The sequence below is a fragment of the Trachurus japonicus genome, chromosome 21 (genome assembly GCF_045865225.1).
Source record: "Trachurus japonicus isolate A0001 chromosome 21, Traja_1.0".
Lineage (NCBI taxonomy): Eukaryota > Metazoa > Chordata > Actinopteri > Carangiformes > Carangidae > Trachurus > Trachurus japonicus.
This window is the reverse complement of record NC_140927.1, coordinates 16,256,020-16,283,615: the sequence shown is the minus strand read 5'-3', so window position 1 is coordinate 16,283,615 and position 27,596 is coordinate 16,256,020. Positions and strand designations below refer to the sequence as shown.

At 41.1% G+C, this 27,596-nt stretch overlaps 3 protein-coding genes across 15 annotated transcripts in view; all 3 read right to left on the bottom strand.

Moving 5' to 3' along the window:
* Positions 1 to 12,329, bottom strand: part of LOC146964954 (protein TANC1-like) — a 97,150-nt gene extending 84,821 nt beyond the window's left edge. For all 4 annotated transcript variants that reach the window (XM_085765600.1, XM_085765601.1, XM_085765602.1 and 1 more), the window contains exon 1: positions 12,202 to 12,329. The gene's annotated coding sequence lies outside the window, so the exon portion shown is untranslated. The remainder of the gene's footprint in view (positions 1 to 12,201) is intronic.
* Positions 12,330 to 16,306: 3,977 nt separating this feature from the next.
* dap1b (death associated protein like 1b) lies at positions 16,307 to 18,430 on the bottom strand. Of its 3 annotated transcripts, none has more exons than XM_085765266.1 (4): positions 18,342 to 18,430; positions 17,180 to 17,276; positions 16,965 to 17,034; positions 16,307 to 16,840 (listed from the first exon to the last, which is right to left on the bottom strand). In XM_085765266.1, exons 1-4 carry the CDS (start codon positions 18,409 to 18,411, stop codon positions 16,724 to 16,726), a joined length of 354 nt encoding a protein of 117 aa, XP_085621392.1. In that variant the 5' UTR covers positions 18,412 to 18,430; the 3' UTR covers positions 16,307 to 16,723. The 3 variants fall into 3 exon arrangements, with proteins under 3 accessions (XP_085621392.1, XP_085621393.1, XP_085621394.1); XM_085765267.1 differs by having other exon boundaries at positions 16,965 to 17,031; XM_085765268.1 differs by having other exon boundaries at positions 16,965 to 17,028.
* A 2,044-nt stretch (positions 18,431 to 20,474) lies between these two features.
* pkp4 (plakophilin 4) overlaps positions 20,475 to 27,596 on the bottom strand; it is an 80,916-nt gene continuing 73,794 nt past the window's right edge. For all 8 annotated transcript variants that reach the window (XM_085765587.1, XM_085765584.1, XM_085765586.1 and 5 more), the window contains 7 exons: positions 27,363 to 27,513; positions 26,194 to 26,386; positions 25,615 to 25,699; positions 25,154 to 25,271; positions 24,906 to 25,046; positions 24,038 to 24,102; positions 20,475 to 21,566 (listed from right to left, as the gene is read on the bottom strand). In XM_085765587.1, the coding sequence (XP_085621713.1) occupies positions 21,321 to 21,566; positions 24,038 to 24,102; positions 24,906 to 25,046; positions 25,154 to 25,271; positions 25,615 to 25,699; positions 26,194 to 26,386; positions 27,363 to 27,513 (999 nt within the window). In that variant the 3' untranslated portion in view covers positions 20,475 to 21,320. The remainder of the gene's footprint in view (positions 21,567 to 24,037; positions 24,103 to 24,905; positions 25,047 to 25,153; positions 25,272 to 25,614; positions 25,700 to 26,193; positions 26,387 to 27,362; positions 27,514 to 27,596) is intronic.

Here is a 27,596-nt window from a genome sequence, read left to right as displayed (position 1 = left end):
ATGTGCTTGTTTGCTTTGGGATTATTTATAGTCTCATGTACTTGGACCACGGCATAAACACACTTTCCTGAACACAGCGGCAGCTACAACAGAAAATGTGAGGTTTTTGGTTTCTATCCCTTTCGACACAATAGTAAACTGCTTTACTGTACCCCACTATATTAATAGCAGCAGAGTAATCTTTCCAATAAGGAGAAAAGAATGGTTTCAACCAAATAAGGGTATGCCTTCTGCAAGTAAAACACACAGTCCTTAACCCCAGAGACCAGGCTTTAAATATCTAGGTCTCTCACTGCTGCTGAGAGAGGCTATCGATCCGCCCTTTTTCATCCTTGATGGTTTCAAATGAAACACTGAGGCAGAGCTTCCACTGAATCTGTTATGGGGGTGGGGGGGGGGTGGAGGTGTGTGGGGCAAATCCCTGATGAGCCTCCGCAGCTCAGCTCAGCCTCGACTGGTCAAAAAGAAGTTAACTTTTCATGAGGTTGTACTCCGGCAGGACAAAAAATATATAAATCAAAATCACCAGTGTAGTTTCAAGGTAACACCTGGACCACACACACAAACACACATTCTCTCGAATTCTGTACATATCGTATTGACCCGAATATAAGACGACCCCCCTTTTTCAAGACCTGTATTTGGAAAAATACTTTTTAAAGTCAAAATCAAAGAAAAACTGAACCTTCTTTTCAGTGAAATAACAACTGGTAGATTGCATTAAAACAGCAGTGGGTGGAATATGTATTCATTATCTAACTGTATCTGTAATACATTATTTTTCTTGTCGGTTAAAATCTAATGAGATGCAATTTTCAGACACCCCTAAGGTGGACTGTACCATATCTGAACCTCCGTCGGGTAAGGTTGACAGCTACCTGCGGTGGCGCATGTCACTTCCATCAAGCAGAGCGATAGGAGAAACTACAGTCTACAGGAGAGGCCTACAAGCAGGTAGCTCCCTCGGTGGGGGGGTAATTCCAACACTGATCACCATTATCTTAAAATTGGCATCATAACTCCTGTGTTGTTTGCCAACTTGTCCACCCTTTGAGCCCCTTTTTCCCAGCGGGTCTCTGTGTTACGGCTGCATCTCTCCATGTCACTGGTGTATGTGAGCTTGAGAGAAAGACAAGCTCTGACTTGCTTGGGGAGACGTTGTTTGGCGTCACCCGCTGATTTGCATATATAAATATCTAGACCCCGAATATAAGACAACTCTTTTTCAGACTTTTTTCCGACAGAAAAATTGTCTTATATTCGGGTCAATATGGTACTTCTGCATGATTGATGACGAGCTTTCATAAATACAAGAAAGAACAAATCATCACAGATAAAAGTAACCCTGACAGCTGACCGACACTATGTACAGTTAAACTCTCTGCTCATCATTTGTTTATGTCTGCTGCTGTACAAACCTTTTCCTTTTGCACATTTTCACAGACTCTGGCTATGTGGGATAACAATTCTTAGTTACGAATGTGATTTTGACGCTCAAAAAGCATCATGCATCATCATTTCCTTCAGCACAGTGCCTTCACTCTAGTGTACAGCATTAAATTATGTGCAAGACATATAAACACCTCTGTCATCATTACAATTTTAATACGGTTAGTTACTTACATTATACACTGTTGCCCATAAAGTTGGAATAAAATATTTCTTTTACCTCTTCTCATGAAATGATTGCGACAATGTGATTTAATCTTGATAGATGAAACTGGTACAGTAACTGGGACTCAGTAATGTAATCATTGTGCCTGGACAAAGGTGATTATGGATGTGTATGAATAGGAAGAAAAAAAAGAGGAACGTGTCTGAAAACAAAATCATTCCAACTTTATGGGCGACAGTGTGATATATGTGTGATATATGTGATATATGGCTTCAACTACCTCTAATTAAAACACAAACATGTACAAACAGCAGTATTACATCCTGACAATGCTAATGGATAACTAATGCTGAACTAACATAAACATGTATAATGCTATCAATGTAAACTTCACATCTGTGGGCAACAAACAATCAAATGACAGTAATGAAAGAGCTGTGACACTGAAATAGGTACAGTGTTGACTGTAGCTACTTGTTAATGTCACCACGCATTCAGAATAGCAATGCTAAACTGCTGATGCCGAGCAGGTATAATGTTTACCATGTTTAGCTTGTTAGCAAAGTCGAATGCAAACAGCAGTAAAGGCAAAGTCCAGCTGAAGCTAATAGGCGTGTCATTAATTCTACTGGTATTTCATTGTGTATTGAGCAACAACATTTGGATTTTGTATCATGTTTAACAACTTGCCTCTGCTGACAAAGAGCATGACCCCGGGGCAAACACCAGGCGTGATGTGGTTAGAAGCAGATCTGTCTGTGTCAGTGTAGTATATAGCGCAGTGCATTAGCCTCGTCACTTGGACTGATTGCTGCTATGTGGGAGCCGGCTGCTCATCTCCACAGTAACAATAAACATCACCAGGTTAACCCACAGGAAATGAAAAAACGCCCTCTTGAAACTCCAAAAGCCAACATGACAAATTCCTTCCATCCACCCTCCCCCGTCGCAGCCACCAGACAAACACAAGTCAGCTCCCACTCCGAGAGTGGCACATCATCTCTAGTCCCTATCTCGGGCTGTGTTTCTACTAAGAGCCATTTCTACCCCCCAGGGGTGGAATTAAGATTTGTAATAAACTTGAATGAAAGCCAGGCAATAGTGTTGTCACGATACCAACATTTTGGTACCGGTATCGGTACCAAAATGTTTTTCGATACTTTTCGATACTTTTCGGTACTTTTCCAAATAAAAAGAGAACACAAAAAATGTCATTATTGACTTTATTTTAATAGAAAATCTTAGAACTATAACATACAGTATGCATCAGTACTGAACTCTTCCTAAATTAAATCATTAGTGGTCTGTTTAAAAATGATTATCAACTGCGTTATTTGAGGTCTGAAAACACTGCATCTTTTTTTGTTATTTTGACCAGTTGTAATTTTTGGGAGAAATTGTTCTCAGTAGTTTATAGAATGAAACACAAGCGTTCATTTTACACAAACACACACCTATTGTTTCCCATATACAGCGCCACAGAATCAAGACCAAGCCCCCTCCCCCCACCCCCCCATCAACGCAATATCGCTCCGTTAATTCATCTCCGCGTAGCGCTGTTCACTCACTCACTCACAGAGAGAGAGAGAGACAGAGACAGAGACAGAGAGCATGCCAGTGGTGATCCGCGGTAAAAACGGACTTATCAACCAGCTGTTTGCATTAATTAACGAGTCTGTGGCGGCCCGTCTCTCTCGCGCGCGGCGCGCACACACACACACAGACACACATAAACACAGGCACATGGACAGGTGGCGCTGTAACGGTAATAAAAAAAAAAGCACCTTGCTTAGTTTGTGACTCGCTCACTCGCTCGCCTCGGCTCAAATTACAATGCGGCGACTTCACGCGGCGACGTCACCGCTGCCGGCGGCGCAGAATGAAAGTACCGGTCCCATCTAAGCGCAGTATGGTACCGTTTTAAATGCGTCAGTACCCCGGTACCACTCTAGTACCGGTATACCGAACAACCCTACCAGGCAATTCTAATCACTGTGTTACGACAGATTTAACAACGACACGGTAATCATAACACATATTGAACACAAACTTTGTATTTTTTTTTGGTCCCTTGGCACCGCTTGAGAACCAGTGCTACATACTATAATAGAGTGATACTTCTCAACACAGCACACTCTTGCCAATTGAGCAGACAGCTCTGACACCTGACTGCAATAGCCACAGATGGTAACAGATCAAACTGATGTTATTCTTGTACTTAATGATTTCTGGTTCAGTGGATAAGTGACTCAATTATTTGGGAGAGGAAACAACTACAGTAGCAATATACTACTTGAGGAGACACCAGCTCTGTGTGGACGGTAGGAACATATACCACCAGCCATACTGGAAATGGCAACTTACATGCTGAATATCAGTTAGATCTACTCACATCAACTTACTCTTGGAAATGCTCAGTATCACATTGTAAGATAGAGAATCCATGCCCTGCAGAGACAAGTCACTTTGGCCTTACTATTCATCAAGTCTTGCGTATTCATTTGCAACAGGCGTGAAAACACAATGTGTTGATGCTGCCTAAGCCTGAGGCTGTTTTTATTGGAGGTAGATGTGAGGAGCGCTGAGAAGAAGTTAATGAAATCAAAGTGCGCCTCCAACAAAAGCAGAAGCACCACAGTCACCATCGAAAAAACAGCTAAGCCTAAGCTGTAGGTGAGACATAACTGAGAGAGTCTCCTCAGTGAGGAGTCGTGGACTGAATGGTATGCGGCAAGATGAGCATCGAGACTCCTCAGGCCTTCACAGTCACGTCCAGAGCATTTCGGCTTTGTTTGGATATCAGCCTCAAACAATGTCCCCTTAGAAGAGGCCTTTCATTATCGTCATTATTATAATACATAAGTGAAAGTCCCACAGCGGCTCACAGGTCTTTGCGGAGACAAAACAGATACTTTCACATTTACCCCGAGAAACAGCAGCAGTAGTCATTAAAAGTCTCTACAAAGCTTCTAAACACTGAAACAATTGAAGGGATACACACACCGACGACGATCACTGTGCAATAACATGTGGCACTAAGAATGCGTCTCCACTACCGGCATGTTCAGTCAGGCATGTGTCAGCTCAGTGACTTTCACATGTGAGCTGTCTGTTACCTCTAGGTAGCAATCAAAAAACTGACTCCGCTCTTTGGTACAGACGGTCTCCTTTCAGGGAAGAGAAATGGAAACCCAGGGTTGGTTAAAAGCTGCCTCGGGGGTACCAACATGTATGTTTTCCAGGTCACCGTTGAATTGATAGAGTTCAAATCCATACTGGTTGTGAAGGAGAAAAGGATCTTCACCTGGACAATGCTGACGTGACATGTGGTTAATGGGGCCACCATGCTATACCACAGTCAACTGAGAAGACGGCTATATATAGAACGGAAATAGGATTGTTTGTCCTTATTGCCTCTGGCGGGGAAGCGTTTCACATAGACTGGCGGTTGGTGAGTTAGGACTTGCTTTGTCCTCTGTTGGTTGGCAGACAATAGAGAGAGAAGCCTTAAGCTCAGATCAACTTCCCCGCTCTTCAAGGACCGGCTGCAGACGGCTATTTTTTCCACCTGGTGCCTCCGTCTTCCTTCTCACTGAAAACACCCTGCCAGCTCTCGTCATCGACTGATTCTACATGAACGATCACGCTCAGATTTCCGCGGCGTTGGCATGGCAACATGGAAATTCTCACCATGGGCTGACCTTCAAGTTTGTTTATCTCACATACATACACAGCCCCCAAAAAACTGATCAGATATTTTTAACAGGCCTGCAAACTCCAATAGTCATGGGGGTCTTTTGTTGCCCGTTCACCGAGAGCAGGAAGAAGGGTTAGGCCCGGCCTGGATGGTGAGTTCAAGTGGTCGGCAAACAACGGAAAGTTAGCGCACAAACCCTTGAAGGAGGAAGTGTAGGGGAGTAGGTATGGAGGACAACACGGTCTCAGTGTCAGCCATTGTAAGCAGAGGTTGTTATTCACACTAACGTGAGTGGAAGGGAAATAACAAAAGAACAGACATTTTTATGTAACGAGTCTACCGGTTTGACTCAAGTGCTTCCTGCACAGCCCCCCAACCTTCGAGCATGGCTTCAGCTTGCAATCAGCAAAAAAAAAGAAAACTGATGGCTGACCTCACGGAGCAAAGACAATGTTTAACTTGTTAATATAATACTACAGCCAACTTGCATCATGTGACGGGCAAGCAGGTAATAACCAACAACAGATCAGACAGTTTTTCAGGCCAATAATCCACCACCTGTGAGTTGAAAAAAAAAAGGCTCACTTTTTGTGTTTTTGATTTATACAGGAGGAAGATGAAATGATCTACATTGTGCAAAAAAAAAAAAAAAAAAACATTTCATAGTGAAGAACAGAGGTTGCGACATCAAACTTCAGAGAATTACAACCGCGTCTTTTCAGCACCTCTGGGTATGATGAGGATATTGGAGAAAAATCAATCACCACACCAGCATGCTGTGTGTGTTGGCAGAATTCTTCACAAGAATACACATCTAACACTGTATAAAAAGCCAGATGAAGGCTGTCAGTAGAGTATGCAGCACCATTGTTGGATCTTTCCTTTAGGAAATCTTTTGAAAAGCCAGTTAGCAGCGTTTGTCAGCGACGATAGAGGTTTCTAAATGGAAGAGGGCCATTACACATCAAGGGAGGTGGTGAACTTTTAAATGGAGCACACAACACAAGTTTTATGTAAGATCATTTAAGACGAGGATACAGTCATCACAGCTGTAGAGGGCCGGGCAGAGAAATAACGTCATAACCCGCTGACATGGTGTTAGTCACAAACATGATCATGTAGCTGGCTCATTCGACGATACCGTCTAAAAATAATCAGGGGAGTGTTCTTTTAAACTGAATAATGAGAAAACAGGCTGATACTCACTTAAACCTCTGTGATTATTTGATTATTTACCTCTACCTGTGGGAAATTACACTACCCCATTACAGACAAAGGCAGATTCAAATTTGTAGCTTGGGGCAAAGCCAGATTTCTTTCTTTTTTTTCTGAGGAGGAGGAGGACTAGTCGCATGGCTCAGCATGAAATTAAAAAGGATAATAAGTCTGATCTACTCATTAGACTTCCATGGGAAAGGTACTGTCGTTTTGGAAAGACTGATTCACCCTCTGCAGCCACTTGTGGGCCCACCATCTCCAATATGACTGATTAAATCCTGACACCGGTGCACATGTATCGCATTAAACCGATACTGTCTTTTTTTTTCCCAGCTGTGTTGCCCTAGAATTGTCAAGGCATGTTTTAGAGAGCTATCATTGCTGTGAATTTACAGTTACACCCCAGGCTATGGAAACTGGCTGAACCTGAAAGTAAAATGTTGAATAGGAAAAGGCATTGCACATCCTCTGTAAATAAATATTGCCCTCCCATATAAAATCAAACCTAGGCTATAGCCATTGGCCTATATACTGTATGGCCTACGTTGATTTAGCTTGACACATCCATGTTGAATGCGGATTTATGGATGAGTTAATGCGTGAGGCAGGATTTCACAAACTAGTTTCTCCACTTTGAGATTTTCCTTTTTCCGTCAAATTGGTTGGTAGTTTTTCCACTGTAATTACACACAGCTCACACCACAGCAGCTACCACCTCTCTGCTGGAATCATCAACCAGCCGCAGACGTAACTGCACGCTGAGTTGCAACAATCACCTCATCAGAGTTACAGTCATTAACTCCTTTTATCATTGCTGATTAAACTTTATCACACTATTACTGATTCACGATAGCAATCAAGTTTGAATGAAAATCTAGAGCGAAACATAAATAAAGCTGCATCATTGCTGCACCCACTTAATGCAGCATTAGCTTCCCAGGAAGCCTGGTATTTGATTACGGGTAAAACATTAACGAGTAGTGTTGAAAGTCTACAGGAAGTTGCTGAAAACACTGACACATATTCTCTCTTATTAAGATTTGTTGGTAGGAGGGTCACATAAATGAATCATCTTACAAGAGAACAGTTACAGGAGGCCACTGACAAATCCACAGACAGAAGCAGCATTCCCAGTAAGCCAGGGTTTAAGACACTACACATTTAACAAGGGTTCAGGCCAAAAAAACAAAACAAAACAAAACACATTGCAGATAACGAGATAACATGTCACACCACTTGTCAATTTTAGCAGGTTTATTTTTAGCCAGTCTCTCTTTAGCAATGCTGAATTGGCTTACAATGCCATTTAGTGCACGACAGGGGTATTAAAATAAAATTCAATGAGCGGTCAAGCCAAGGTCCAGCATATCAGTTTGGTTGGAAATTAATCACAAACAGCTTCTCTATTAATAGTTATGTGATTCACTTATTCTAATGGAAGTTAAGATGTTGCTTCACTAAAGTCTACTTTGAATTAAATAGGTTTCAAAAAATTTCCCCCCTTTTTCTTCTATTTGTTGACTTCAATTCACATCCTAACAATCTCACATCTTCACAAGTAAACAACCTTAACAACTCCTTTTTCCGTTTCTTTCTCACTCTCTGTCTACCCCACTTTCCACTCATCTTTGTGTGTGTCTCGCTCACTGAGTCTAGTTGCAGTGATTGGAGTAACAGCATGCAACCAGAGCCATGAAGGCTAGGGAAGCTGGGCCAGTTGGAGAAGAAATGCTCCGTCGAAAAATGTAATAATTCTCAATGGTTTATAGGTTAACTGTGCGAATCCAGATAGGATGATGGCTGGGTGTAAAAACAAAGCAGCAACAGGGACTTTCATTCATTTGTATGCCGTTACTACACTGCCAAAACACACATCGTCCACACAGGTATGAGACAATCTATCATTCAGTCTTTTTTATTTTTATGTGCACTGCTTTTACAGGCCTAGGTGTAGCAGAGATATTAAAGTTGACATGTCTGAGTCAGAGACAAGCTAACCTCAAAAGACAATTTATGTCAATGATTCATTGTTGTGACAAGAATAGATCAAGCTTTGCACAATAGTCCTACAACCACTTCCAGTGTCGGCCTGTAAAGACCTAACCGTCTTCAACAGGCATTCCCCCAAAACTCTCCGAGGGCTCGGGGGGTCGTCCCACTGTGAAGTCGTTAACTGCTTGAGGCTTCAACTGAAGATCCCACGGTGCAAGTGTTTTGACATTCAACAATGGCGGTGTACTTTTTGAGAGAAAAATTCAAAATGGAAAAACTTGACACTGATAGCACCAAGTATTCTAGTATATATTACTTTTTACAGTTTACTGGCCTCAAAAATGTCTCTGTGCTGGTAAATGTGAGTTCACAAAGTCCTGTCTCATTCCTCACACAGCGTCTGGACTCCTTACACCCTCCTTCACTCAACATCAATTAAAACCTGTGAGGGTCCAGGGTTTAGGGGTGGCACTATGGTATTCAAATGGCATCTCATTAAAAGAAAAAGTCTCATTAGTAAAAATAGGTAGGCTACTTTCACTTTTTTTTGTGCAACCAATGTTAAATTAACATTTTGGCGTACACTTTTTGCACCTAACTTGCCACAAATATTGAACTGCACACCGTGGTATGTCTAAGACGACGTGCACCTCTGAACCTTTCCCTGTCTGTCTCTGGGGTTTTCAAAAAGGCTTGACAAAAATGTAAATCAGTAACAGCTGTTACTAAGAAGCACTTCCAAACACACACGTGATTCAGATGCACACATGCAAGCATGAGCGCACATATGCACATGCACAGACCTCCAACACATATACATGCTTGTTCACCTGGACTTTCAACTCAGCAGAAAACACTGTACGGGTTGTAACTTAGAGGACTAGGACTCTTGCTAACACATCACTGCAATACAAAGGTAATGAAGACTTTTTAGATCATACTTAGGGCTCATAAATGATGTTGATGAGATGCATCCTCTCTTAGAGGAATAATAATATCCCTTTACTTTGATTTAACCCTGTTAAGATTTTGTGACCACTTCAGGTGCTTTATTGAGGGAGAGTGTGTCTCTCCTGGCATGGCATGAAACACAAAACAACCTTTCCTTTGTTCAAGTTCCAGGAACTCAGGGGGGTAACTGCTTCTGCTAGTGTTATTGCACCATTATTTCACAACACACAGACTCACATAAAACCATCTCTGGGATTGTAACGCATCTTTGATATGATTAAAAAAAAAAATAGAGAAAGAAAAAAAATCACACTCCTACACAATGTCACTTTAGGTTAGTTCACTTGATTCACCAGGGTTCACAAATGAGTTTGAATGAAAACTTTCACACCTGAGTCTAAACAAAACAATCCCGATGGTGAAGGTAACTGCACAGTTCACTTGAAACATACTAAAACTGGCAGATTGAGTGATATAGGCCATCGTGTTCCTGCTTATATTTGTGGTAAGGTTTGGTTTGTGGTATCTAGTGTCCCAGAATCCCAAATCGACTGAGTCACCAAACCATTACATTCAGGGTTCATTCAAAAACAACCGTGGTTAAGCGGTATGCTGACACCGAGGGTCCTGAACCCGACTAATCTCTAAATATCTGGCTTTCCTATTGGAACCATGTGCTTCTACAGTGAGTAGCCCCTTTCAAAAGGACCAAATAACGACCATCATCATCAACAACAACTCAGTATGTGCTGTCTGTCAGGTCACTGGCTCCAATAACTTTCCCTCCTCAGCTATAACAATGCAACTCCGATGCCAGCATCTGTTGCTGGCCAACTGGCTGGGGACCATGGGAACCAGGCTCTGCAGAGACTGGGAGGTATAGCCTCTTGTGGCACTTTCAATAAGACGAGCGCTCTGTAGTACAAACATCTTATAACACTGCAGTCGGTGGACAATTGGGGTAGCTCTAGCCCTGGCATGGAAGCATGCAAATCCACAGTAATGGTTCCATAATCTGCGTAAAATTGCCTGAAATTATGTTGGAAAGTTAATACTGAATACCTCCAGGTTAACAGGGAGTCAGCATGCTGCTGCAGCAGCTAAGCCAGTCCCACCTGTTGAGTGCAAGATGGAAAATCAACATTGTACAGCTATAGACTGGAAATGCCATTGAAGCTAGACTGAAACGCACAAGTCGACAAAGAAAATGGCTAAATGTTGCAAGATAGAAAGTCAAGAGGTTGTGAGGTTAGGAAGACTTAATAACACTTGCTCAGAGAGCATCACTCAATCGATGACATTACATGGTACCAATGATTAAAGTGCAGTTTGGCATTTATAAGCAGTTTCTCTGTAGGGGGAAACACAGCTTGGATTTTCAAAGCACCTGGCTGAGTTACAGGGGGATTCAGCTGCTGAAAATATGCTGAAAACAGCAAAAGTCACACACAGCCAGTGGTCAGACTTCAATGACTCAATCTTATGTGGGCGGACAAGATTACAGTCCTTCTGCTTTAAGCTACTAGTATATCTGGGCTGGGTTTTGCTTTCAAAACCACCACATCCAATCACAAAATACAGACTAACATTAGCATCAAACAAGACCACACAGCTGTAAGAAAAGTAATGAGCTGCATCTGCATCCCAGTGACCTGGATAGTAGGCTAGGGTACTTCACAATAAGTATTACTGTATACACCTTTAAAGGTTCTTTGAAAAAAAAGTTTGATAATCTGCAGGCAGGTTGGGAAACACAGAAACAAGCAATTCAGTGCAGTGTCATGGACAGACAATTCGATAAGCCACCAATATATAATTTTCTTTCCTAATTAGGCTATATGATCATTTAGCCAAATGAAAATTTGGAAAACACAGATATAATGAAACATTTGCGAAACCCATATGTAAATCCAACTGGACAGGATGTTACTCAATTGTCTAGATGTAGGCCTATAATGATGATTATTGTGACCAAATTGGAACAGATTTGGGCTTTACGGAGTCTAAAATTGTGACTTTTTATTTTTATTATTTTCTTTTTGGATTTTTCATAGATCAAACAACATAAAATCATAATGATTAGATGCTGCCCTCTTCAGAGCTAATTTGTGTCATGTGGTAGCCTACATTTGATGAATCCTCTAGCCTACCTGTTTTAGCTGCTTTTCATTCAGACTAAACTATCAGGTTTGTTTACGGTCAATCGACTTAACTGAACCGATCGACTGACGAATCGTCTCCACAACAGTGAATGTGCAACACACACATTAAAAAAAAAGTGAATCACAGCAGGAGATGAATTTAGCTGATCTGCCTGTGTGTGTCCTGTTAGTTAGCTCCGGTTCCCTCCACCTGAGAGACAGTTGACTGAACCTTGCTAACCTCTTAGCAAAGTTTCAGCCTGAAGCTACGGAGCCTTAGCAGCGGTAAGTTAACATTAAAACTAAAAGAGTGTCCCTCACAGACAGTTTAGTCGAGTACACCAGAGGACAGACAACAGGGAGCAACTTTAAAACAGGACAGTAACAGTGTGCTGCTGTGCTGACAGACAGCCCCGGTGGTTTGACGGCTGCTCCATGGGCATGTCCCGACATTCCTCCAACAGACTGACTGCCACTAAAAACTCCCGACTGTCCCCACTTCTCCTCACTTTTCCCCGCCGCTCACAGACTCCCTCTCCGGGCTCACCCCGTCGAAACACCCCGAGAAATGTTTTTAAAAGTCTTACCTGATAAATGTCATGGATATGAAAGTACCAAAAACAAAACTTTTTCTTTTTTTCCCTCCAACCCCCCACACTCCTCTTTGCGTTATCTCCACACGGACTCAAACACCCACTTGCTCCAACCAAGGTAACCTACGGGACACTGCTGGGCTCCTCCCTCCTCCTCCCCCCTCCTCTCCTCCTCCTCCTCCTCCTCCCCGCATGAGGTCACTGCACAGGGCAGGGAACCAAGACAAACTAACTACCCCTCCATCCTCCATCCACCTCCTTCCTCTTCCTCCACATTTCTCTGTGCATGCCTCATGGACATGATAAGATGCTGGAGATGCAGGATACATGTATTAGGACAACTATGCGTGCAAATGAAGGAGGTTGGTGGTGGTGGAGGGGTGGAGGGGTGGGTGGGTGCAGGCGCTTTTGTGAAATAGTGAGGTCTGAAGTTAAAATACACCTCAGATGACGTCTTTAAAAGCTGTAATCACATTATTTTTTCATCTTTTTGCTGTTCTAATTAGCTGTCAAATGCTAAAACCCCCCACCCCAACCAACCCCCCCCCCCAACCCCCTTTTTTTGACAGTTGTTTAAATGTATTTAAATGAAGCTGCTCCAGCTAGGAAAATTCCTCTGGAAATCAGACGACTGTTTCTAAAGTCAACATAATAACTAAGAAAATTCTGAATGTCTGTAATGAATATCTGATTACATAGTTTCTTCCAGGGAACTTCATCCAGAAGTTACAAACCTGTAAAATAAAAGTATTATGCTGATAAAAGATTTAATAGTCCATTACATTCAAAGAAAGCTGCTATTTGGATCCCGTGCTGGTTATTTTATCAAGAATTCCTGTTTTATTCCCCACGATACAGGTCTAAATGCAAGAATACATTCCCACTCCGATTCCCAATACTGCTTGAATTACTGCTTTATTTTATTTATGTATTTATTATTCTGGCTCAGAAGTGTCTCATCCAATTTTGATATATTCAGTCTAAAAATACTGGAATCAGCCCCAAAACACAGATTTTCATTGACAGGCCACCAATAAAGTTCAATTACTCAGTTAGTTGACTGGTCTCACTTTTAAGTTTTCCCACTACATTTCAGAGTTAGAGGTGAATCACACAATCAATCACACTGAATTAATGAGAAAAATAACTATTAAAGCCACATAGCCTATATATAGCCTATATATAAAAACAAAACAATACAGTATTCTTTTCAGTCATTTTATCTGAAAGAGATTAATTTAAATTGATTGATAGAAAAAAAATATTTTGCATGTAAATATCTTTGATGCAAAACATAAAGCAGCACATTAAATATGATGCACTGCTACAAAGGGTATAAAAGCAACATGGCACCACCAGGACTGGCTACAACAATAAAATGCTGCTTTGCATGAATGTTTTATCTCTCTGAAAGGGGTCATTCTGTTTGAGGAGCGCATTTAATCTTGATAGATTTTTTTTACTGCCTGATGCAATCTTATAACTTGTAATGGAAAATTATATTGGAGCAAATAATATGAAAACTTTTTCCACCATCTCCCGAGTCACACACTCCTCATTTTAAAGAGCTAATTGACGTCTACATTTAAAATGAGCGATTGTTCCCCCCATGTTAACATTAATGGAAATTATACTGTGTAACTTCCTCCTTGCTGATGGACGTTAGATGAGCATGGGTCGAAGCATGAGTCAAAGCTTTTCTGTAAATTCTGTCTAATTGATTTAGGCCTGAATTAGCAGCTGTTAAAAGCAGGATGTCAATCAGTAGTTTTCTGTACACTGGGTGTAGCTATACACTTCCTGGCAATAGCAGTTATATGATATCAGCACATGGCTTGATTCAATGTTATTTCTATGGAAACTAAAAAGCTGTCACCATGCAGCCATAAGAAACATTATTATCCTATAAATGTATAGTCAAGTTTCAAATAACAGTAATGCTACTGTACAATTGTAATGACCTATATTGCAGACTGCTGGACTCAACCTGGTGGGGATCACAGTACTCTTTAGTTTATAGCGACCTCCTGAGGTTATAATGTTTTATGCAGCTTTAATGCTCCACAGTAGTGTAACACTTCTTTTATATTTAGTGGATTTCTCTATTGTTTATCATGTAAACTACAACATGAGGAGATCATGTTTGTTATTGTACAGTAAAGCTGCATATTTTACCAGAGTGATGAGAGATACATTTTGGGCCATGCACACACCACTTCCTCTCAGATCTCCCACTCCTCAGCGTGAGGCGTCGGTCCGCATAGCCAGTGTGTGCACTTGTTTTCTCAGCAGTGTGGTGGGCGTTGCAGGGTCAGCGAGGCTCCTCAGATGGCTGGGAATGGGCAGACACTGGCAGCAACACACACACACACACACCATGTCTGCAAGTCACCAAGACCACCAACTGCTCCACTCCTCAAACAGAGCCAAAGAGGTCTCGGAACTTCACACACAGATGGCGTCAAAGGCATGTGTGAACAGCATGAGCATCAGAGAGAATTTAAGGTCGACACATTGTGTTTACAAGGCTATCATCATGTACTTTGTTGGTGAACAAAACGAGCAGCAGATACTGTTTGGGATTTAGGATGTAGCATTTATCTGGTAGCTCAAACATAAGTCAGCAATTCAATAACATATAGTTCTTCAGAAAAGTAGTCTATATATTAGTCAAGGAGTAAGGTGTGAGGAAGCAGACACTCAGACACAAAATGTCAACATCTGATTTATGATTTTTCCTTTTCTATCCGTCAAAGTTTGCTTAGGTTCCGCAGTGACAATCAAATGTAAATTTGAAAATACAAACTTGAATTTAGCCTAAACGAAAAAGACCTGCTTCGTAATAAGACATGTCTTATTGTCTTATCACTTCATCTGTAAACTGGTCTTTGTTGAGACTGGTGAAAAATACCTTGTTAGATATAAAATAAAATACAATTTGGTTTAGCACTCTAAATTGTATTGTGGTGTGAGACATTGGTTATCAGAGAGAAATAGATCCCTTTTTCACTCAAGAAAAGTTGTAGGAAAAACATTATGGGTGTAAACAACAAAATGAATGGTGGTGAAAACAACTTAAAACGTTAAAATGAATCGGTTCATGCAGAGAGACTGTGCTTGTGTGGACACCGGTTTACAATGTGATAGCACAAGCATAACGAGTGAGTACAACCTGTAATGTAAGCAGGCTGAGGAATGTAAAGAGCAAACCAGGACGATGTTTATAATCCAGTTTGCCATTCATCTCCGATACCTATCTACTTCCACCTTGTTTACAATGCACCCGCTGCCTGTGTTTATGCAGCTTATGTTCATAAATTACCCCAGAAAACCAAGGAACCACATGTGCGTCAGTTTTCCTCTTCCACAGTTGACCTGAACTGCAGCCTTACAGATACAACACGTGCTACAGTCTCTTTTATGTGTTGGTATGAGTTTGACAGACATAAGAAGAGGCCCCTAGGTGTGTTTTGCTCAAGGCCAACTTAAAAAAAAAAAACACTGACTACATTCTTTCCTACATGAACTACTGGGTGGCTATAATGTTTTACACACATGGAGATTCTTGGCTTAAATATATGATTCAGGTTAATAGAATAACAGACTTAACTTTTTTTCTTTCCCTACAAGCTCACATGTACTGTATGTGCTTTTCTTGAAATAGTTTGTTCCCTTGCTGTGCAGGTTCTGTGGTTCCTATTAGCCAGACTTTAAGGGAAGTATTTAAAGAGATCCTCTATTCTCACTACTTAACTGGCACTGTTTGCTTACACTGATGAGTCCTAAACAGATTTTCATCTAAAAAGTGATACTAAAAATGGCTAATTTGGCAACAGGGGCAGTAGACAGTAAGAACTCACTTATGGTGTCCTTTTATGCCAGTTATCGCAATGCACATTGAAACCTATTGAAGTATTTAATTTGTAAAATAAAAAAACAATAATTCAATAAAAGTTGGTAATGTGTAGTTTAGCAAGATCCTCCAGCTCCATCACCTCATAAATTACTATGTGCTTCCACCTAGTGGCCAATGCTGGTTACTGCAGACAGTTGAAATAAATAAATAAATAAATAAATAAATACAGATCTACAAAAGTAATGCCATGCAATTTCTCTTTTTTTTATTAAATCTATTAAGTGCCAAGCAAATACATAGAAGATTTCTCTGACAAGAAGAGAAAGTCTCAAAAGCCTCACTTACATCTCCCAAACCCTCTTAGAACATCCCGATACCAAAATGCAACCCCTGCCAAAAATACAACTACAGAATTAGTTTGATATTTATCATCACAAACAAGCACAGCCTGAAAAAGCTCTTTTTTTTTGTTGCTACAGAGTACATAATACAGAGCTTGTCGAACACTTTCTTTCCATCAGCACTTCATAGACAACCTGTCAGAAGCCCTCACGTGTCTAACACTTCATGTTTGTGTTTCACAGATGACTTAACATGGTTCCCCCAGGGGCTTTCTAAAAAAAAAAAAGAAAAAAAAAAAAGGAAGTAAACGCAGGCTCTTCAACACTTCCTCGGCTGCTGGATGAAGAAAGTCCGAGGTGAGTGGGGCTTCTCCACTGCAGGGCGCACCTTGCTGTGCCTCACGCTCACAGGCGTCTCTGGGAAGTCGTGGCTCAGCTGTAAAAGACGCCAGCACGAGTTTAATATTCACAAGGGCCTACGGCCTCAGAGGTGCTGGAACTAATCCAGTTTGGCTGGTTTTCTCTTCATGTAAAGAAAGAACATTAATGCTTTTGTTTACCTTGTCGAGAGTTCCTGCCAGAAGTATGCCAACTTGTTGCATCCTGCTGGCTGTGCCAAGAGATCTGCTGCTACAACACAGAAATTATACAAATTTTACTTCACTTTAAAGCTGATTTCAGTAATCTAATGTCTAACATCTTTAGGTTTGAAGTAACATTCATTTCTATGTCTTTGGAGTTGATATTTAAACCCATTGCAGCCTCTAGGGCTTACCTCATTTTATCAGACCTCTTGGTCTCCTTCTCTGGGGTCCCATGGGTGGCACTCTCCTCCAAGCTTTTCTTGGCCACCCGTTTACCTCCAGCCCTCACTGTTGACCCAGAAAACAAAACATTTAAATATGTTACCTGCAAAAAAACCCCCCCAAAAAAACAAAAAACAAAAGAACAGCCGAATAAAGCAGTATGCTTGCTGTGGGCATTTGGGCTTTGCTGATGTTAAAGATAAGTATGGATGCAAAATGAGCAGGGACCTGACATTTTTGTGAGAAAAAAGTCCTCTCAAAAGAACCTTCAACAATAAAACAGTAAGTTATGATTGAAGGCATTACTGCTTTTGCAATATTGTGGTTAAAACTGTTCACAGATGGTCAAAGATGGAGAGGCAGGGTCTTTGCTTTACAGATACTAAATAGTGGGGCAAGTTGCCCACAACTGAAATACTGATGAGGGTCAGGGACAGATCCAAAGGTCAAAGAGATTAAAAAGGGAAAAGAAAGAAAAAAGGATAAATTATTATTTGTTTATTTCTTTAGTTTTTACAATTTCCATACTTTTTCCCTTACTAAAACAGGGCACGTTAAAACAAACTTCTTCAAAGCTGAAAAAAAAATCCGTAAAATTCAACACAGTTTAAAGCTGCTGCAAACTTCACATGCAAAACAACATTGACTGCTGCTACTCAAAATCAGCAACACTGGCATCAATGCAAAAAGCATAATAATGATTAATGTAATGCGAAAACACCACACTGCCCTGTGATGGACATAATATCAATTTTGCATGCATTGATCTGACTCTTTATTAGTGTTGAGGCAGAGAGAACACGGTGTTACTTTGACGGTACTCTCAACAGGCCTCAGAAACAACAAGAAAAACAAAACCACGAGGATGCAAACGCCCAGCAGGTCGATTGGTGCCGATAAAACACGATCACATCAATCAACAAAATGACTTATTGATTAAAAAGCAGACATTCTATCAAACGAGAAGCGACTTAAATACTTGGAGAGAGGCTGGGGAGGAGGGGGAGGCTCCGCGCAGCTCCGAATCTGGGTCGAGCAGTGGGAAAAACAACGCTTTGGTTTAACGTGGTGGGGGAAAAAAACAATTAAACTCGTGTAACTCGAGGTGTGTGAATGTGAGGAGCGGTTTACCTGCAGGAGGGTGGCCAGCCTTCAGCAGAGGAGCCTCCTTCGCTCCACTTTTGGACAGCTGCTGCACCATTTTCTAAACTTTTCGGAGTAAAGCGGAGAGGATATGAAACTACTCTGCTGCTCGACGCCCACTCTGTTGTTTTTATGCTCGCACGCGGATGACGTGCCGTCGCGAGGCTACAGGAAGTGAGCGGCCACACGAACACCAACAACACCGCTGAGCGTTTTTCACCGACGTTTTTACTAATTTTACATAGTGAAACTCGAAGCAGCACATCACTCTTATTTTGTCAGATATACATATTCATGTTTTCACATTTCTCCTGCTTTGATCATTTTTGAAGAACTGTCGTGTGACATTTTATTTTGAAAATCTTGCTGAAACCTGTTCTGTAGCTCTCTAGCTGAATTCACACATTCACACTTCACTTTGCCCATTAATTAAGTTGAGGTTAATAAATCAAATAAACACCTTATATACATTTATTTGTTGTTGTTGTTTACTGGAATTATTCAGATATCTATCTATCTATCTATCTATCTATCTATCTATCTATCTATCTATCTATCTATCTATCTATCTATCTATCTATCTATCTATCTATCTATCAAAATGGAATTCATTTTATGTTGTTAATCTGCATGATAAATCTACATTTTTATACAATTAACAAAACAATACATGACAAAATCAAAAACAAACAAACATCTATCAACTGCAGAGAGCAGTTATGCACATGAACAGATGTTTCTGTAGAGCTCCAGGGTCTCTGAAAGCTGCACGCTGGATCTGTTGTCAGCTGGTTTGTGCTAATGCGACTGAAAATCTGTTTGGTAATATGCACCACAATATCTGTACGATATCATCTGACATAACAAGGCCCTCCAGGCCATCTAGATTTATTACCTAAGATTTTTTGGAATTAAAAAAAAAAAAAGGTCCTGAGGCAAAAGTCTGGTTTGAAAACTCACTGGCTCATAAATTTTAAATATTACTGACTCTTTTAATCAAAGAGCTACCTGGGTTATCAAGTAATCTATCATAGAAAACATACATAGAAAATGTGCATATTGCTCAGACAGAGGGAGAAATCTGGTGTTCATACAATGGGGGCACAGCAGCTTATGTTCTCCAGGAACCGCCACACACTCTCTCAGCAGGTTAAACCTGAGCATCGACGTTCAAACTGTTAGTCACTGACAGATTGTCACACCTTTTACACCTGCAGGCTGTATAAATATTTAAATGTACTAACCTGTGTTGTGTTGCTCCTTTAGGCTCTTTGGCCCACATCTTTACACTTCTAATCCATCATACCATTGGCTGGCAAGTCAGGGTGTCCAGCCAATCACAGGACAACATGGCTGCATAGTCAGGACTTCTTTGTCTGGTTTGAGTTCTCCCAGGCAGGATGGTGGGCATGGAGAATGTAATTCAGGGTGATAAAGTACATTCCTGTAGAAGTGCCAGTTCTTATTACTGTTCACTCTCCTTTCAGAAACAGAAAACCATTCACCTTGATGCAGAGCTGATGAATACATTAGTCCATGTGATCAGCTTTTATGAGCCCGAAGTGGTTTTTATCATGTGCTTACATTGATGCACAGATGTGTTTATTTATATTTTCTGTTTTTTCAGGCTCTTCTGTCAGTAAACTGAATATAATGCAAAAGTATGTCCGAAAAGCTTTCACACAAACTGTTCAAACTTAGACATTTACAAGTTATTTATGTCCTCCTGAGCGCACAATTGAATCTGTGTAAATACAGAAGTTATTTTGTTTGAAACCTCCACTATTCATGTGATTCTCTTTAGAGCCCGAGGAGAGAGATTTGTTTGTCCAGGTGAAAGCTCGGCGTCAGGTTCTGATCAGTGATGGTCGGGATTCAATATTCTGCTGGAGCCAAGTTTATGAAACACATGTCGGCTGGATCATAGCTGGCCTCCTGACATGCATTTCTGTGGAAAAACAATCTAAAGAAACATTTTTTCCCCACAAGAGGAGAACAACTTCAGATTAAAATAATCTTTAAAAGAGAGAGGAGTTTCATTTTCCACTTATTTGCTTCCACAGAATATGGTGGTAAACAGGGGCTGTACCAGTGTTTGAGAAAAGATTCAAGTACACGGTGTTTAAAAAACAAAACTGACCTTTTATTATTTTAACATGTTTGTGTTATGTTGCCATCTTTGTCCACATATTTCTTCATATATTTATATATCTATAGAGATTTAACATGGCACGAGTTTATTTTTTAACCAGTGCTGATGAATGTAAACCAGGTAACATGTTTTTTTTCTGTATTTACAATAAAATGAAAGAAATGTACAAGACTCCATGGCATTACACAGCTTCAACATTAAGTACAGATACAATTTGATCCCTCTGTACAATCTAACATCATTAGTTTACTATTTCTTTTTTTTTTCTTCTTCTTCTAATTTTACAGATATGAGTTCATGATCCATTTTGGCTTCAGCACATACATATTCCCCATCTTGACTCTTACCACAGACCCTTGCTCACATGACTCACACCTTTCATCATGCTATCACAGCTAAGAGTTTCATAAAGAAAATAAAACTAACATCTAGACAGAGCAGAACGCACGTCCTCTCGCGATAGTGTCCAGTTTCGTCCCTCAACAGATCCCCAGCATGATTCCATCTTCCTCTACTAAATAAAAAAAAAATCTAAAAAAAAAAAAACAACCTTTCCTTGATTTCCTTCTTTGGCACACATTCCATCTTTCCATCTGCTATCACTCAGTTGAACTCCCCCCACCCCATACACAAACATTCACTTTAAAACAAACACACTTATAAAGCCAAGTTCATGAAAAAGTTCAGCGGTTCTCGTGTGCTACGGGCTCTTCGCCCCTTTGCTGCAGGGTGAAGACGCCCCTCCTCACGCCCTGACATGACAATCAGGGATGGGCGAGATTCCTGTTCACAACACGGGAGCATCCTGTGTGGACCTATACCCAGGAGTCAGGAGAGCCGGGATACTGCTCTGCCCTGTAGGAAGGCCTCCGCGTGCTGGCGTAAAAGTCTACGTAGTTGGTGGTGGATTTCAGTCCGTGAGGCTGGGAGCTGTAGTCGACTGTGGGCGGGTAGGTGATGACCTCTTCCAAGTACGGGTCGTCATAGCCGTGTGGGTGCTGCAGGTACATTCTGTATGTATCGTAGTTCCTCCTGCTGGGATCTTCTGTATAATACATAGGCTGCGAGGAGACAGAGGCAGGTGAACATTGTTAGACAAGTTTTCACAAGAGTAGGTTCAAGAAGCAGCAGTGGCAAATAACTTTGGGTGTTCAGTATATAAAACATGAGCTGGAGCCTGAGTAGACTTTTGGACAGATTGAAACGGAAGCTTATTTGTTTCAAAAGACAAATAAAGCTGAAACCCAATCTGTGTAAACACAATTTTACATATTTACTTTCTGTAATCAACTCTTTGTATATAATCTGCTTGTATAGGCACGGGTGATTTACAGGAAATGAGTCATATCTGTGCTCTGGTCTCCTGAGTGTCATCTTCCGTAAAGATTTTGCTACTGTAAACAAAACATTTGTTGCTGCTGCTGCTGTTACTGCTGCTTCAGAGTAAAAGCCTTCAACTGGTAAAACACCTAGTGGCTTTTATTGTGAAGCAGTCAACAGGAAGGAAATGCTGATCATGGCTGTTCATTTTAATGATTACACATTTCAAATTATTACAAATCATTTTGGCATGTGAAATTGTTAACTGTAGACAGGCTGGACACCAAACTCCTCAACAGGTAACAGGAAACTTTACATCCTGTTACAATTAAAATATAAATCTAAACCTTAAGCAAAGTTTATAGCTACTTGTATTACTTGAACTCCACAACATAGCTGAGGATAATATCATATGCTTTATTTTCACTTTACAGCTGTTGCTACTTTGCAAATTCCAATTCTCATGCACTGTGACCTGGGGCACATCAGGCAGAAAATGAGCTCCAACTCTGAATGTGTCTGAAAACAAAATTATTCCAACTTTATGGGTAACAGTGTATATAATATATGGAACAATCATATAGTCCTTCAATGTACTTTTACTTTTGTATTGCATTTAGAAATGAGTGCTATTTCTACACTGTGGTGCTGCTTTTACCTTTAATTAAAGGATAATTTTACATTTAATAAAAAATAGTTTGCTAAGGGTTCGATTAGATGATTGATGCTTCTCTTATATCTGTATTGTAAATATGAAGCTACAGACAGCAGCAGTGGTAACATGGGGGGTAAACGGCTCGGCTCTGTCCACAGGTAACAAAATCTGCCGTGCAGCATCTCTGAAACTCTTTTTTTGTTTAATCTCTAAAAATGCCTGTGGTTTTATTGAAGGTTAGGTACCAGACTACTTCCTAGTTCGCTGTCAGTAAGCTAATCAACCACTGTCTTACTCATTTGACTTTGACCACTAATGCAACGGCAAAACTGCTTAAAGAACAGTAGAAAACAATTAACTGTTTGTCTGAAACAGAACATAGTGATGACTGCCTTCATATTAGTAAATCTAAATGTGATGATATGAAGCACACCAGAGAACCCCCCCCCTCTCTCTGTCTTTGTCTCCCTTATCTCCTCCCTCCTGCCTCCATCTCCCTGTGCCCGTTATCTGAATGGGCACACATGGACGTGTCCCACAGTGACAGGTGCCTGAGACGCACTCAGACTATCCCAATCCCAGCAGTCACATTCACTCTGGCTCAGACAATAGCTGATGTGCTGGGTCATTCCCAGCATCGCCATTTATCCGCAGCGGAATACGTGTCAGTCTCTTTGTATTAGTGAAGTGGGGTGGAAGAGCTGCTTGTCCTTGCCAGGTTTATACAGTGTGGTGGAGGGATCTCAGAAAGGGCCCTGTACCAATGTTATCAAACATTTCCTAGACGAAAACGTTGATTTTCAAGGAGGGTATCAAACCTAGAGTTTCTTCAACAGTGATGCCAAAGAGGCATCAAATGATCAGGTTATTGATGGATTGACTGACTGATTAGTTATTTAGTTCACGTATTAGGTCATTTACCAAGCAGAAATTCCAAGATGACCTAATCTCAGCTTCATAATGTGACAGTCTTCTGCTTTGATCGATTTTATGTCACTAAAAATTCAATATCTTTGAGTTATGGGATGTTTGTCAGACAAAACAATAACAATTGGCTGAGCATCTTTGAGTTTCATGTCCTCTTACTTAATAGTTAGCAGATCAGTTGATAATAAACATCATCATTATAGCTGCAGCTTGTGGTGAAGATTTAAAATAGTTAAGTACAACATAGCTGATTATTTTCTTCCCTGGCTTTTGATTCATGCAGCATTCACCAATATTTAAATATTCAAACTCAGAATAGCTTCTGGCTACATGGTAATAATTAAAAGCTATTAACATCACTCATGCAACTTTGTATTACCTACTATTAAATGTCCTGAATGTGTTACTGAATGTTGCATGTGATGCTATTAGGTCACACCATTATGTGTCACCTCTAACTACTGTATAATTAAACACACTTTATAATTAAATAATACTGTATACATAAGATTAATTGCATAATCAGCATGTAGAAGAGCTCATTCCCCACCTGAGTGGCCACCTCAGCAGGATTGAGTGAAAGCAGCAGATAAGAATTCACAGCATTTATTTGGAATAATTGATATTCACCTGTGTTCTTCTGGGCTCCTCTCTTGTGGGTGATGAATAGTAATATGAAGGCGGCTTTCCAGACCCTGCAAAAAAAGAGAAAGCAACAATAGAGAATGCATTGGTATACATTTAACAAAGGGACTTGATGCAAACACTTTGATTTCATATCAGTGAAACAGTCTGCACATTCCCTGAGGGCAAATGTCTGTATTTAGATAGAGCAGGATCAAAAAGTGCTATGCTGAGCTGGAGAGAGAAATAACACCAAATAATAGAGTTGGCCACTGCTGTTCTGTTGTTTACATAGCCCATGGGATGGGTATTTTGTTTGGCACTATATCCAACCGGTGGAATCCTGAAACTCAATTTCCACTTTGCTATGCAATACATGGACTGTTGAGGCTGCAGATCATTTTGTTTACTTTGCCCTCCCCACGTTCCCGCCAACCAGGCTGGCGAGAGCCCTCGTCTGGCTGTGGCACGTCTGGGTGCCCACTCAAGTTGCAAGCAGCAAACTTAGGGCCGGCTAACAATGGCGCCATTGTAGTGTGTGTGTGTGTGTGTGTGTGTGTGTGTGTGTGTGTGTCTGTCTGTCCACTACTGGCATGGCTGGTCCATGTTACTGCTGTTCCAGACCCATCTCTAGTACAAAAAGTGCTGTGAATAAACTGACTGTCTCTGGGATGGCAGGGTTTTGGTGGAGATGATAAGAGAGGGTTGTCTTGGCAGGGAGAGGAGGCTGGCCATGGAGTCTGCTTTGAGTGTTATAAGGGATAAAATAGATAACACCCTGCACAGAGAGGACCAGAGGGAGGCCTGTGATTACAGTCTGCTGCACAGAGTGGATACAGCTTGAATAAGATTAGTCGGAGTACTGTTTGTGTACCTGTATACTGATTTTTATGAATACTGTTGTCTCCTTGGTAATTATAAAATTGCATAGTTGACTGTGCTCTCTGATAATCTTTGATAGTGTCTCTATGCTCTTTGATGCCCAGCATTGCAGGAGACGACGTGGCACTGGCAGCTGTGAAGAAAAAAACACATTTCCACAATAAATTCCAGAGGTTTTCCTGTTTCACTGGTGGTGTCTTTATTTTTCATCTGGCTGGGCCTGTGGCGGAAATAACCTACCAGGGTGGTTGACTGGGGACATCTGAATGGCGCTGGTGGGGAGGGTGGGCTGGGACTTGAACCTGTCCCTTTCAAGTGTTGACACTGGAGTGAGGAAATGGTTTTGGTTCCATCCGTCCTGACAAACACAGGGAAGAAAAAACAGTGGTTTCAATATGGAGAATGGCGCTGGTTTTTGTAAAACACATCTGTGTTTTGTTTTTTAAAAATATGCCCTTTCTTTGCTCACTTGAACAATTCCTGAGCTTTGCGGTTCGCACTGACTCTATTGTTAAAGGGTACTGTAACAATTTTAAAACCTTTGGCATTCATAGGAGATGTCTTTCTTTTCAATTAAAACATGTTGCACAAATGCAACAATATCACTAATATAGAACACATTCTCTTACAGTGGCTTTTATTCATCAGTCGTGCACAGGTAATATTAGCCTGGTGAGTGTCATTGTTCCCAATGCCCTTACTTTTTTATAGATGGTACGCAGATCCCTGTACTGCCACAGTGTGTTCAGCACCTGAGCAGCTGCCTTAACCACTTTCATTGAGTACCTGAAAAAAACAGACAAATCATAAACACATCGTTTTAAGTACAATTAAATCACTAGAACCTGATAAGAAAGTGCACTGTAAATATTATAGGACAGCATGATTGATGGAAGAAAGTGTCCTCAGTGGGTTTTAACCTGGAACATTACTGAATATATAGCAGGCTAGAAATAGCTGCTCCATCATTCCACAGGGACATTCAACCTCAATGCATACAAAAACCACCTTCCCTGTGGTTACGGCTGCTCCTTCTCCAAGTATTCGAATGTTTGTGAGTGTGCGCAGGAATGTGTGTGTTTGTGTGAAAGGCCCACTGTCCAATGTCCAGGACAGCCTGTACAGCTCAGCCACCAATCACATATAGCTGCTATCTGTTTACGGGAGTTTCTGAACCACGTGCGCCCACGCCAGCCGGTCAGGTTTGTACCGGTGTGTACTCTACATCCTCACAAAAAAAAAAAAAACTGTTTGGGTAAATATGTGTTGCTGTAGCACACCTGTCTCCTCTGCCCTTGGTGATGTTGACCAGCTTCTCGATGCCGCCCGTGTCGGCCAGGGCCTTGGCGTTCTCCATGTTTTTGCTGGTGACCTCGTGCAGGGTGCAACAGATGGCTGACACGGTCTCGTCTGACAGCAGGGTGGTGTTTCCCCCGGGGAGACGGTTGACCAGGTCCCTCATCGCGTACTTCCCTGAGAGGGAGGAGGGAAGGCGAAACATGTATCTAATATGCTTTGACATACTGTACAGCAGGTGAGGGCGGATGCTGATGATGTTTATGCATAGAAAGAAGAGGAAGAGGGGGAATTACAGACGGGCATTCATGGCATTTCACATAATGTATATAGTAAGTAAATGTCTGACACACTGATCTAAACGACATTACCTCCTGTATCGTAAATGATATATTCATTTTGCGGTGTGAGGTAGGCAGTTTTCCTAAGCCACATTGCATTATCGTCGCAAGGTCGTTGGTGTGCGTGCATCCTGGTGTTAAAAAATGATTGTTTCTCCTATCTGTCCTTCAGCAGAGCTGCACAGCTGAAGGACCTGAATACATGCAGCACTGCCCCGCCCCACCCTACCCCACAGATGCAGAACCAAAAAGCACCCTAAACTAACACTGCAGCTCCGGCCCCCCTCCCCTGCCTACAGACATCATCCCCTACATTGTTGGAACTGTAACTCCTCATTAATCCCACACAGAGAGAGCACATAAAATTTTGTTGTTCATTAAATGAGACGGTTTTAAAAGGAAGAGAAAAGGCTGGAGTGAAAAATAAAATGAAAAATAATAACCAGCAAATAATTACCAGCTACAAAATGTCCCGATCCTGTGTCTGCATTTGATTTTGAAAGGTCATTCAAATGACCTTGTTTTTACATTATGTTCATTGTGTCATATAGGCATATTATATAAAACATGAAAGTGTGATGTGTCAAATATATGTCTGAATATAGAGTCATTGTCATATACACTGTTGGGTATTACAATAATTGTGATGGTTTTACTTGCAACACGAGCAGGAGTGACACCGTTTAAACAAAACACAGGTGAGACAGCATTTACAATCTTGTGTGTTTATAGAAATACCAGTTTATTTTATTCAGCCTGGCTAAACCCGTTGCAGTCTGAAGGACATGCCGTGTGACAGAGTGGCTCCTCACCTATAAGTTCCTTGTTCCTGACATCCAGTGCCATGTTTCTCAGAGCGGTGGCAACCGAACACACCACTCTGTCATTATCCATCCGCAGCAGCTCCACTAGGATGGGCAGTCCTTTCTCTTTACGCACTGCTGCACGAATGTATGCTGCAAACTGTGCACACAAACAAAGAAACACATACATGCGCGAAAAGGCATTAAAACTTTAAAAGGGTCGAGAAGCCACACAGGAAAATG